Genomic DNA, 13,829 nt, shown 5'->3' with positions numbered 1-13,829 from the left:
CGCTCTTCCTTGCTGTGCAAGCAGAGCATAGCACTCAAAGACAGGCTCCACTGGTCTTTACAAACCCAAATACCTCTCAGATTGGGCACTTACCGTTCTTTGTGGCACACACTGGTGGCATTGCTCTCTGATTTCCTTTCACTGAGCTGTTTTCTTGGGGTGAACTGCTTCCCAGTCACTAGGAAGCTTAGCTACTATCTCTGAAGGAAGGTAGCCCTTGATTATCTTCAAAAAGTCATCGTGTCCATGGAACAACACAAATTAGGAGGCCTGGAAATGCCACAGGCATGTATTTGCATTGCCACATACACAACCATCCAACGTTACCTGGTCCCACCATGAGATCCTAACTGAACCCATAGCTCTGATGTCCCTCCTGCTGCCCTCTCCTCTGGACAGATACGGGAATCAGCTTCCAAACTAACAAGCCTCTGTCAGAGCAGAACAAAAGCATCCATTTGGAGAAAAATCTACAAAGATCTAAACATCTAGAGATAGAACATAAGCAATAGAAAGCATAAAGCAAAGGCCTAAAAACCAGTCATTGAACCTAATAAGACTGTTTCTGGGAAGTGGGTGTATCAAATCCCTGGGCAGTGCATTTGCGTGGAGCGATGTGGGACTGCTGAGCCCTCCCTTCCTGCACCTCAACACGCTCTGCTGCTGCTCGCATCGCTTCATAGCATTTGCACCACCTCCAATTCACCTTGCCTTCCGCAATCAAATGGGCTATGAACTCCATGTAAAATCAATCCAAATTCTTGGGCATCACCTGGTGTTCAGCCAGAACCACCTGAAAGCATAAATCCTTTGCCCTGTGAGAAGCAGGGTTCACATACAGTTTAATCTAGGTCTATAAACCATGAAAGCAGCAATTTCACCTCCAAGACCAGCTGAGATAAATGCAAAAGCAATTACAGAAGATGCAGCAACGTTTATTCCTTTGTATTGTATTTTAACATTAACTTTGTATTTTAACTAAAATTTTCCCAAGTATATTGTCCTAAGGTACTTAAATCAATCAAATTAAGTTCTCTGTAGAGTTTCACAGCACAATTCCAATAAAACTCCCAGTCAAAATATTCTCATTCGAAGCACATGCCAAATCCTTTCCTCAGGGAGCCCGTGGGCTCAATCGCAGGCTGAGCAGCACACAGGGCAGGAGCTGAGGCAGACCTGCGGGTCTGCTGAGGGACAAACTGCCGGCACCTTCACACTGAATAACCCATGAAGTGTCGCTTCTGGGAATCCAGACAGGACAGTGAGAGGTACCTCACTGAGTGGGGCTATGCTGCATGGGGTTGGATGCCCACCCTCTCCACAGTCTATTGAATAAGAAGAAATATTGCATTAAACCCTTGGCAAATAAATTCATGTAGAAGCCAGGTGTGAGAAGAGACCAAAGACATCCCACATATCCAGTGCCCTACGGTCCTGGGGCTGCTAGGTCCTTCAGGGCTGCTGCACAGCGAATGCACATTTGGGAGCAGGGAAAAGGGGAAGGACGTGTGTTTGATTGTCCCCTAGCTGGGTCACCACACGCCGTCTGAAGTATGGGATCAAATGCCAAACAAAGCAAAGCCGAAGGGTTTCTGCTTTCGTTGCTTCTGTACTGGCAGCATGAAAACGTGCAAAAAGAAATTTGCAAGGGAAGTTGTAAAAAGCCTGACTTTTAGAAAAAGCCTTTGTGGCAGGCACAGATAAAACACCACCACTGCACAGTACCACAGAGACTATTCATGAATATATACTAAAAATTCAAATTGTGGAAAAGCTGCATATATTAACAAATCCAAAAGTGACTTCCACTTTAAGAACAAATTCTAGCTAAAGTATTAATGCAGAATTTTTCTGGCACCAAAAGAGCGTTAGGCATAAAATATAGTCTCTATGAAGCAAAATAAGCCAGTCTGGATCAATACCATCCAAACTCGACAAGAATCCAATTGTTTTGAGTGCCAAAAAAAAAGCTTCTACAATTTAACAAAGATTTAAGAAGCAGCATTCTCCCTTCTCTGCAGCAGACACCATCTCCAGAAAGTTGCTACCACTTTCCTTCCCCATTTACTTCCCAGCCAGCTGTGTGTCCACGAGCTCTGTGTTTCTGCAAGTGTGTGCATGGATGTTCATAACAGAAGACAACAGCTGACCAGTCTGAAGAGCTGCAAAGCAAGACAAGCCTCCTCTATGGCCCCAGTTCAGCATTCAAGGACGCGTTTGCTTCAAGTTTTAAGGGATTAAAAACTACAAAGTAGAAGCTGGAGAACACTGAGGATAGCGGCAACTGAGAAGACGACAACATCTGGAGAAGACATCTTGTCTGCAGAGCTGCTGCCCCATGACAAGCCTACTGGCTGGAGCAATCAGCCTCTCCCCGGTTGTGCAATGGACCGGGGACTTCACAGTTTTACAAATATTGGCCAGCCTCCTTCTCTGACCTACTCAAGCAGCGTATCATTGGGCACAGCCCAACACACCAGCGGCATGAATGAGCAAAGACTTTGCCACATATGTAGCCACCCTTGGGCTATGGTTTCTTGGCCGTGTACAAAATAGTTTGGCACAGAAGCCAAGCTATTCAGATCACCTAGCAAACTGTGGGTGCGGTGGGCAATCTCTTCCTTCATGTGACACAGTGCATCGGTTGTGCTCAGGACCACGTGCACAGGGTCAGCCTCAAAGAGAAGGTGAAGATGTGACTGTATCAGATTTCTGGTGGTTTTCTATAGATCTCATGCAGGAACAAAGCATCAAGTGACTGGAAGCATCTCCTGGTCCCTTGCTGCTGGGAAAAGGATACTTGCATTTATCCACAGTTCAAACAAAAGTGCAAACTGGTAGTAATAACCATTCTTTGGCCAAGTTGCCAATCATGAAGATTTCTACAAAGTGGGTTTTGAAGACTGTAATTGGGGTCAGGAAGAGGCACTCAAACCTAGAAAAGCCACAAAGCCATCCTTATTTTTATCTGTTTTAATCAGACCAGCAATGATTTCATCAAACTCCCTGACAACAGGAATTAAATTATACATGGTGCTCATGGACAGCCACTACTGCAGACCACGGCTGTCCAAGTACAAAAGCACAGACATTTTCTTCCGCTCTACTATCCTCTCTAATAATAACTAGCGCTGGTTACAAAAATGCGAAATATTCTTTCCTATTAAAAACTATGTTCATTCAAAGCTGAAAAGAAATATATTTATTCTGCAGACCTGGATCACCTTTTCCCTGACCCAGGATAATGTAAGAGCAACAGCTCTAACTAAGCCAATAGCTCATTGATTAGAGTGCTCAGCTTGGCTGTGCAAGCTCCACATTCAGGTTGCTTACAGACTTGCTTCAGTATGGTGACTTGACCGAGGTCTCTGATGCCTTCACCGCCAGGGAAGCCATGTGCTGGGGCCATACTTTAAATAGCTCGGAAAGTTCTTGCGTTCATGTCACTAAGGAATAAAATCTTTTTACTGGGTTTCAATTGGAAAAAAAAAGATTTTGAAAAAATGGAACTGAAATTTTCTGGACAGCCCTATAAATTACCAGAATGTATGAATCACAACTAAGAAAAAAAATAACATCTGTATTTCCTAGTTAAAAATACATCTTAATGCTTCAGTCTGCTTTGCATCATTAGGTCACATTAAATATGAAGAGACTTTTGTGAAGGTGTCACAATTAGAGATACCTGTATCCTGAAGGATTTATTTCCTGAATTTTGCTCAGCAGGATGCAACATTAGGCTCCTCACTCGCATAATTTTCAGTTTCCACTAACAGTAGTTAAAACCTAGAAGTCCTTGTTAGGCAAATCTATTCAACAAAAGGCCAAAATTAGGTATAAAAAGCACTACTGAGATCAGGGTTTGAAACTGTTGTGGAAGAAGATAATCAAGGCCATGACTGAGCCCTTAGTGCCCATCCTAAAGAGCCAATTTATATAATTGGGGTATTGATGAAAATCTCCAGCTTCACTGATGTATTATTGAACGCCTTTCCTTGTCAGTTCAGATGTTAACCCCAGATCTGCAGTGCTAGATGAGGTGGTCGCGGTTTGGCAAGAAAAGGCACTAAACTGATGCAGCTTTCACTGCAATCGGACCGACCGATTGCAGAGCCAGAAGGGACCACTGCGACCATGCAGCTTGTGCTCTTCACTGCTGAAATTCACCCGACCATGCCTGTGACTCCCGTTTGTGCAAAAGCACAGCTTTTCAAAAGGCACCAAGTTTTGATCTAAGGAGTTCCAGGGTGGAGATTTCTCCCTTCATTAAGCTGGAATGGGTCACGCAGAGTTTAACCAGCGCCTCTCATCTTCCCAGGAGCTCTGCCAAGTCTGCCTGGGAACTGGGGCATCTACATTTTGGCACAGCAACTTCTGCTGGCTTGCTTTTGCTTCCATCTACCCACAGAAGTGTTACGAGGCCACAATTTGCCTTTGCAGAAGGGGCATCTTCTGTGTGATGAACATGTGCAAAACAGGGAGTTTAACTGACTAGATGACTTTATTCCTTCCTTTCTCCCACCCTCAACTGGTCCAACAGTCCAAGACAGCCGGGAGGAGAGCCTGCCATAGTTGCCTGAAAGTCAGCATTGCAGGCAACTACTTAGTTTGAAGACTTCCTATTTATCAGCAGCTCCTGGTCTCCCAGCCGTAATGGACATTTATAATCTGTTGGCCAAAATGTTTTCCAGTGAATTCTGAAGCAAGATTTACTACAAACGGATAATAATAAAAGAAGGCTGGTACACTCTGGCACAGAAATGTGCTAACATTAACAGAGTTTTTTTCCAAAGAAAGATAGTTGCAAAGCACAAAGGGTTAGCTACGTTCTCCTTAATTATCATCTGTAGCTTCTAAGTAGGCAATTTAGATCTGGCTGTCATATTTCAAATGAAAGACTAGCCTACCCACCACATGCAGATGAGGCGTACACTTTAAAGGGTGCTCAATGGGAATGTCTTTATTCAAATGAGATGCTTAGAGAGTGAATGAAAAGCTCCCATAAAATACAATTTCCTTTTCCTTCAGAAGCAAGGATTACTTCAAGAGACAGTTTTACTAACACACTGGAAAGATACTAATAGGTGATTTAAAATAAAATGGAAAACAACATGTTTTGCTCACTGCTGTGATACAAAGACATGCACAGACATATCCTTTCATCAGGCTCTCACGTTAGCACCACCAGGCAATCCCATCCTGTCTCACCAGTAGCCATGGCTCAATTCTCCTAACACCTGTGCACATACTTACCTTAGCCATTAGCTTAGGTGAAACTGTGTTAAAAAATTATCATTTGATCCTCTGGGCCAGTATTTTCCAACTAGCTTGCAGGATGAAAGCCACAAGAAAAGGCAAGATATACTCCAGATGAATTCCCATGCCGCATTTAACTTGGGGATACCCTGTGTATGTAGCCTGGGCTAAAGCACCTCCAAAAGCTAAAGGCAAAGATATTTTAGTTCGGGATCTGCCTCAAGACGTAACAGACAGCACAGTTATGGGATTGTATTGGAATGCTCCTCCCTTCCCACCGCACTGCAGACCCGTGCAGCCCAACCCCCTCCGCTCCTGGTGCTCACCCCTACCACGGGCCCTGTGCAGCGTCACCCTGCAGCCAGGGTCTGAACAAGGCATTCCTCCCTTGGTCAGGACAGGGATTTGCAGAAGTGAGATTACCACAAAGCAGCAGGTGATGATATTAGCAGATAATATCTCTGCCTGGCAGTGTGCTGCCTGTCTGTGCAGCACAGCATCATGAGAGCGTTTCTGTTATGCAAAGTTTCATTTAAATCAGTACCTGAAGCCCGAACATTTCAGTGCAACTCTGCCAATTACAAGAAAAACATTAAGTTTACGACATGAATAATTATATAGCAAAAATCTTCAGTACAGACTCGGTAAGTCAAGCCTGACAACTGAGCTGGCAATCAAAGTAGTTTACTTTTAGGAGGATTGCTTAAAAAGCACCTTAAAATGATGAATACGAGCAACAAATACATGCACGGCAGGTATACTATTCAACCACTTACTATCAAAGTAAAACCAATGAATAGCAAAGTACATGATAAAAATGTTGCTGGCATCAGAAGAAAATAATAAACAAACAAACAGGACCTTCACCAGGGCCCTCGCTACAGAGAAAATATTGCTTCAGGGCACGTGGATGAGTGACAAATCTGATTTGAAGGGGTGACGGACTGCAAGAGTAACAAACAATTCCAAGATGCTGATTTTTTTCCTCCACTCAAAAAAATCATTACTGGGGTGAGGGTCAAGTTGATGAACATCCTCATGTGTGCCAAATTTGCAATAGCTACTGTACCAAGCACAGATCCTAATGCTGAGAAAAACTGCTAGTGTGGGACCAGAGAAGTTTTTTCCATACATGAACTTGTAAAACTTTTGAAATACATATACAGGTACCCAGAAGAAAGGCTGATTTGCGTTTTAAAGCATGAAGAGGTAAAGAAATCCTTTGTGATAAAACTAGAAGCAGGCAGAATAAATGAGAGAAAACTTCAAGTGATTATTTGGAATGGCCTTATGAAGATCAGCTTGGACATGGGAGAGTCTGGCAGGATATGTAGAAAAGCGTGGCAGAGCTCCAGGAGAACTGCTGGGGGGTATTAGGGTTTGGACTACAGGTTTCATTGCACATTACAAGGTGACTACAGGGTCACAGATCTGGGTTGCAGGAAGCTTAAATGAATCGGTGTAGTTGTAGGTGGGAAAAGCATCCACCTTGCCTCCTATTCCAGGAGAGATGGTGGAGCCAGGTTTGAGTTCAATTACTCAGCAGTGACGCTGGAGAGACTCCTCTGTGGTTACTGCACCCCAGTAGTGCAAGTCCAGAGCAGGAGCCCCGGCACGGGGTACCCCTCAGACGGGGGACCCCTCTGCCTCCCCACACTCCTGCCACACGACAGCCCCACACAGGGACCCACCACATGGGCTTTTCTCTGAAGGGATTGCTTCTCCCAGCCGTGCATAAGCACCACTTCAGCAGATTAATCTGATGGTCTTATCTAGTGATTCATGTACTTATCTCTATTTCCTCACTTCTCCCTTTTCAAAGGGCAGATGAATCCAGGTTGAGAATTAAACTGGGAAGAGGATGTGATTCTGGCAGAAATGAGAAGCAACCACCTTGTGCAGGGGTTTTCTTTGGGTTTTTGGTTTTTTTTTTGGTGCTCCACAAGTTCCTGCTGCCAGAGTTACGTCAGTAAGATAATGCAGGAGCCAAGCACAACTATCATCTTACCATAACTTTAAACTAATATTAATTCTTTCTTGATTTTTTAACTGTACCCTTCAAAACTCCCTGTCTGCTGGAACTAATGATTTATCTTGAATTCATTTACATTGTTTGCTGGAGACTTTTGCGACTTGTAGGTTGGCTGAGAAAAATCTCAGTAAGACGGTACGGAGATGCTCCTTGGATTGCAGGATGTCCTGGTTTCGGCTGGGATAGAGTTAATTTTCTTCCTAGTAGCTGGTACAGTGCTGTGTTTTGGATTTAGGATGAGAATAATGTTGATAACACACCGATGTTTTAGTTGTTGCTGAGCAGTGCTTACACTAGTCAAGGACTTCTCAGCTCCCCATGCTCTACCGACTGAGAAGGCTGGAGGTGCACAAGAAGCTGGGAGGGGGCACAGCCAGGACAGCTGACCCCAACTGGCCAGAGGGACATTCCATCCCATGGGACGTCATGCTCAGTACATAAACTGGGGGAAAGCTGGCCGGGGGGGCCGCTGCTCGGGGACTGGTTGGGCATCGGTCAGCGGGTGGTGAGCAATTGCATTGTGCATCACTTGCTTTGTATATTCTTTTATTATTATTATTTTATTTCAATTATTAAACTGTTTTTATCTCAACCCACAAGTTTTCTCACTTTTACTCTTCCGACTCTCTCCCCCATCCCACCAGGGGCGGGGGCAGCGAGCGAGCGGCTGTGTGGTGCTCAGCTGCCGGCTGAGGTTAAACCACAACACAGGAGCATCTGGAGCTACCTGCTGTGGAGTGCAGCGCTTCTTCAGTACATTCAGGACTGGCCTGGGGCTACCTAAATCACTGGTTTGAAGTCAGCTCAGCAATTGGTATGTTTTAATCACACATCCCCAGACCCCATCAGCACTGGTTTTGCCCTCCTACATCCTCCCTTTCTTTATTCTAAGGTGATGGGCCCCAGAAGCATGTGGTCACATGTGAGATGACCCCTTTTCAGTCTGGAAAGCTCCCTCCCTGTTCTGATCTTGCTTTAATGGGAACATTTTCAGGCTCCTTCAATCTCATTTCCAAAACATCCAAGTCCTCTTGCTTTGCCAAGCTGTCCTGTTGAGCCTTTTTTGTTTACTTGCTTAAAGCTCTTGACACTTACTCATTAACTAGCCAAGGTCTAGCAGTTCAACTTCTAGGAGAAGAAAACAAAACCTCAAACTCACAGCAACAGGAATGAAAGCAGCTGCTAGCACAGCTGTATGGCTTTCTTCATTTCAAGTCATGCTGGAAGGCACAGCTCAAAAAGCAGCGCTCAGGTATTCAACTGCTTCAGTGTCATTGCTGACAGCCACAACAGCACTGCAATGTCAGATGCTCAGCAGCATCTCTCCTTCCACCTACACCTCCCCCAGCTGTCAGCCAATAATCAGACCACTGAAGGCATTCGGAAGGAAAATGCCACATGAATATGGACTTATTCAGACCTGGATGCAAGACAACCGGTGGGAAATTCATCCTACCTACACAAAGCCTACATGCCCATGCAGGCAGATGAGCTTCAGGATCACAGTCCTGACGAGGGAGCCTGAACTTAAAATGCGTCTGCTTTTTCCAAGGGTATCAACTGCTCTAGTATGAGATATTACCTTTCCCAACTAAGCTCACTTCTGTTTTTAGAGCATCCCCTCTCCAATCTGTCAAAGGAGCAGTGGAAAAAAGTGGAAACAGCATGAGGAAGTCATGGGAATATTTAGATGAAACAGTAAAATGACACCAACTACCACAGGTAGCACCAGGCCAGATTTTCCAGGTGCACATCTGCTACCCCATGTAGTCTGTACATCTTTGGATACTTTTTGCACGTGCCTCAGGTTTGCATGCAGAGTTCCAAATTGCACAAAAATCGAGTATCTTCATGCTTCTCCCAAAACACCATCTGGACAAGTGTCATCTCCTTTCTCACCTGCAAATGACAGGTATATTTCCACCATGTGGCCAGCCATCCCGCTGTACGTGCCATACACCCAGTCTGCAGGTACAGGCTCCTCCTATGTCCCACCCTGCTCTGAGCACACCCAGCCACACCTGGGAGCCACACAGGCAGTTCAAGGGCCAGCTACATCCTCAGTCGGATCTCTTCTGCAAATAAATCCTATTTTGCATCATCTTTCCAATACACTGGAATGCTACAATTACCCAACAATGTTTGCAGTTTTCTAAGAAGCAAGACTGTGGGAAATTGCAGATCCAGCCACATCCTTCTAAAAGCAATGGTCGACATGCCTGGCAAAGCACCAGGAGATACTTGCTGGCTACTTCTCTCCATTTTATTAACTTTTTATATAAAGTACTATTTTATAATCATGCAAATTAAAAGTACTTTACTGTAGGGTGTATTCTGTAATGAATGCTGGAGATATGACCTATTTGGAAGTGAATCACATTACCAATTCACATAACTCAATTTTCAGGATCTATCTCATGCATACTAAGCAGAAATTAAAGAAAATGCAGACAAGTTCAAGACAAAAAGTAAACATTTGTAATACCAGAAAATGTGACTCTTTGGAGTAATAAATGTGTGTCAAGGAAGAACAACAGTTCAAGAAATCAAATTCAGTTTCCACTCTTTGGAAGATGCTATATTTTAGAACATGTTAAAGAAGTAGATGCTATTACGTCTGGTCTGTGCACAGCAATCATAAGCAAAACAGCATGTGATTTCCCAAGAAAGCAAAGTAATTTTAGTCATAGTGTACTGGGCTTGAGATTGGATTATGCATTCTTTTCTTAATCATCTCAATTCCTTAAAGAAATCACTTATACAGAAGTGAAAGGTTTCTAGAGTGGACTTGACATCTTTAAAAACAGAACTGTGGATGTTCTTTTGAAGCAGGATCCTAAATGGCATGAAAAATGGCATGAATTTTTATATATATATATATACACACATATATACACACACACACACCCCTCACTACAGCTTTCAGACTTACTTAACAGAAAATCTGTTTTCCTAAGTCACTAGGTTTCAAGGTTTAAAGTATTCAGGCACCAAGAGATGCAGACAGGCAATTAGTAGAATTTTCAAAAGCATTTCAAAATTACGGTTCAAACCTGTTTTGTCTTTTGCTTCCCCATGGAGTGGCTCTTCTTGCTACTCCAACGGTTGAGAATCCTCCCTCATTTCCAGCTTAGTTAATGGGTACACCACAGTTAATGGCTACTTTAGCTACTTTATCTCCATTTTTTTCTTGGGCCAATGTGTTTTTGTTCTTTTCCCTTGCCTGCTGTCTTCCACCCCCTGAGCTGTCCTGGCCTTTACGGGGCTCTGCATGCCCACAGCTGCTTTCTTCTCCTTCGCTGAGCTCCCATTCCCCAGCAGTACCTGCAGCCCCATCCACACCAGCTCTAGCCAAATTCATTCCTCCTGCACACCCAGAGCCTGAACAATACTGTGAGGAGAATTCGGGAGCCCCAGATCGGTGCTTAATCAAAAGCTGCTATAAATGATGGGAAACCCCACCGAAAATGGGCTTCGCATCAGCCCCCGAATGCCTGCCTCCCTGCAAACGAACCGCCACGAACCAAACCGGGTTACCTGAAGGGGTAGGCAAAGGCTATGTCAATGTTGAGGTCACTCTCTGACTTGTTTGCACAGTCCACACTGAGGCGCAGTCCTCCAGAGTACCCACCGCATGTTGCAAATGCAAAGATTGCAAAAAGCTGTCAAAAACAAACAACATTTTTATTTTATTTCTTTTCAGCAACCACCACAAGCAGATCCATGCAGCAGCTCTCGCTGCAGCACCAGCCCCCTCGGGTCAGGTTATCCATCACTCCGTGCACTCAAGGCATTGCCATACATTACTCCTGCGCCCTTCCCGCAAGCCGATACAAAGAACCACAAAACGTGAAGCTCTGTTGCCACACGTAGACAGAAACATCAGCATTTGTCTGTGCCAGGCATCTCAGCCCTCCACGCCTGTCTTGAACCCCATCTGGGATTCACAACCCAGGCAGCTATTTAAATCATCCAGCTGACAGGCAAGCTCGGACAAGAGAAGTATGAATATTGACTGAGCATAATAAGTCAGTCTTAACCCAAATAAAACACTGGCAGAAGTATTTATAAGGAGCAACCAGGAGTAGCAATAGTAGACCAAGACAGTTCGTGTGGCTGCCATCCCATTACATGGCAAAACACAGAATCATGCTGCCCTTCTTCCATTTAATGTATGACTTGGAAAAAACACAACGATTTTTTGATTATTTTTCCTAAATTACCGCCATAACTCAAGATGGATACAGAGGTGCAGTAAACCAATGCTCAGCAAAACAGAAAAAAAATCAAGATGTAGGATAAGCTCAGGCAAACCGGACAGGAACAAAGAGCTTGGGTGGTGCTGATGCAAACCTGTATCGCATCTTAATCTTTCAGGAGAAAAAAGGTGGAGGAGGGAGCGCGCAGGCCAGAGACACATCAGCATTTATATTTATATCAAGGGTTCAAACAGAGGAATTGGAAACAGGAATGAGTATCTTAAAACATCATTGATGTCGGCTTCCTTGGAAGACCCTGAGCAGAAGTGGGAACAGCTTATTTATGCAGTTGTAGTTTAAATTAAAGGACAGGCTAGATTTTGTTGATTGTAGCACTATAGAGATAAAGTAACTCCAGCAGCTTTAACAGAGTTACTCTGAGATCTAGAGTGGGGCAGATATGACAAGTAAACCCCTGACCCCAGTCACAATTAAATAAGCTAAAAGCCAGCAACACAGAGGAAACAAACAGTGCACGCATCTGGAAAAGAAAATGTGTACTTGGACACTGAAAAAATATACAGCAAGCAAATGTAATGGCAAAATAAAGGACTGAATGATTCAGTAAAAGCAATACGGAAATATAATAAATAGAAAAAAATAGACCTATCCTTGCTGCGCAAGGCTCTGCAAAACACACCGTTAATCTGAGTTCTCCCAATTCACAGCGTGAGCAAGGCCAGGCACTTCAGCAGCCGCCTTGGACTTCAGCTTTGCATGTGCACTTTTTCCCCGGACACTGCCAGGTTACAGGAGCGACTCCTGAGCATTGGGGTAGGGAGAGCCTCCCTGACTGCAAGGTGATGTGCTGAGCACGATGGAGCGCAGAGAATAACAGGAGAATAATGCAAGTTCCCGCCCTGCTACTCACTTCCAGTGAGTGTGACCAGGGCGTATCACTGAGGACAGATTTGCAAAGGTATTTAGGTGCCCAATGATAAGGAAAGTTGATAAAAACTTTGATTGAATCAATTCTTCATGCTGAGCTCGCTGAAAAAAAGGAAAACTGAACTTTACTGTGAATTGACTTGTTAAATACGTGCCATGAAATAAATGTTTCTACTACAATTTGAATAGTGTTCCTTCATCCTAAATGAGACACTTCCTCTGTAAATACAAGAAGTTTCTGCCCTTACATGTAGCACAGCACTGAAAATCAGTATTAATCATCTCAGTTTAATTTGTGAGGCGATGTCAGAAAACAATATATTAAGGAGAACAGGAGAGATTAGTGCTGACCTGCTTTCTGGCCTAATTAATGGAGTTGCAAATGCTAGTGTTTTGCAGATACATAGGGAGACACAAAGATTAATGCAGTGATACATAAAAAGGGAACTGAAGGGCTGCAGTTTGAGATGGACCTGCCATAAAGGAAGAGCCATCACCTCTCAGCTACAGCTCTCAGCATGGGGATAAGCAGAAGAAAGACATACAATTGAAATTCCAGTCCTTTAATCAAGTACTGGAAATCAGCATAAATGTGTGCCACCATGTTTATTCACCAAGGCCATGGAGCCATGCCCAAAAACACAGCTCAGGCTATTCCTTCTCAGAAAGGATCTCCTCCAGAGTTCCTAGTTTTTCCTCTCCCTTATTGAGAGCATCTTTGACAGCAGACTTGGACACCTGAAGTCTCGGTCCCTCAGACAGTTCAGAGCTAGCCTTTACTCACCCTTTAGCCCCACATTCAGCTCTTAACCAGAGGCTTTTCAGATGCTTTCACTCGTTCAGCAAACCCTTCAGCCTCCTTCCTCTCCAGCCACAACCCACCAGGGCTGCGCACCAGTTTCCATCCTTACTCAGCACACACTCTGCTACAAGCACCCAGGCAGCATCCACAAGGCAGGTGGGAAAGGGAAAAGGGCACAGCTGGAGATTTTTATACCAAATCTCAGCAAGGCCTCAGCCAACCTGAGCTTGGCTCTCTGCTGCGCCTGGATCAGATGCTGCTCACGGCTGGGATTGCCCAGCTGCCAATAACGCCCAGCCGGTCCCCACAGCTGTGTGCCGAGGCCATGCAGCACCTTTTGGAAGCATATTTATGTTTTACATTGCAGGAGAGCAGGGTGAGGGCTGTAAATCTCTGGCGTTTCCCTGGGATATCTTGGCCAAGCAGCAGGCATAATTCTCCTCTCGCCCAAGCAACCTTCTCCTCCTACCTCTGCATTTTTCCTTTTTTTTTTCCCCCGAGTTTTGCTGTTTTATGTTGTCAGTGGAGCGCCTGGTGCATTAAGCCAAGATTTACTTGTCGTTTTTTGTGCATGCTGTAATTCTGAGGCAGT

General features: G+C 44.4%; 1 protein-coding gene across 1 annotated transcript in view; it reads right to left on the bottom strand.

The window, feature by feature from the left end:
• SYNPR (synaptoporin) overlaps positions 1–13,829 on the bottom strand; it is a 46,623-nt gene that overhangs the window by 20,126 nt on the left and 12,668 nt on the right. The window contains exon 2 of the mRNA XM_009329491.1: positions 10,826–10,950. Within this exon, the coding sequence (XP_009327766.1) occupies positions 10,826–10,950 (125 nt within the window). The remainder of the gene's footprint in view (positions 1–10,825; positions 10,951–13,829) is intronic.

The sequence above is a fragment of the Pygoscelis adeliae genome, unplaced genomic scaffold, assembly GCF_000699105.1.
Source record: "Pygoscelis adeliae isolate BGI_AS28 unplaced genomic scaffold, ASM69910v1 Scaffold148, whole genome shotgun sequence".
Taxonomy (NCBI): Eukaryota; Metazoa; Chordata; class Aves; order Sphenisciformes; family Spheniscidae; genus Pygoscelis; species Pygoscelis adeliae.
The sequence above is the reverse complement of the archived record's forward strand: the minus strand, read 5'-3'. Positions and strand labels throughout refer to the sequence as shown.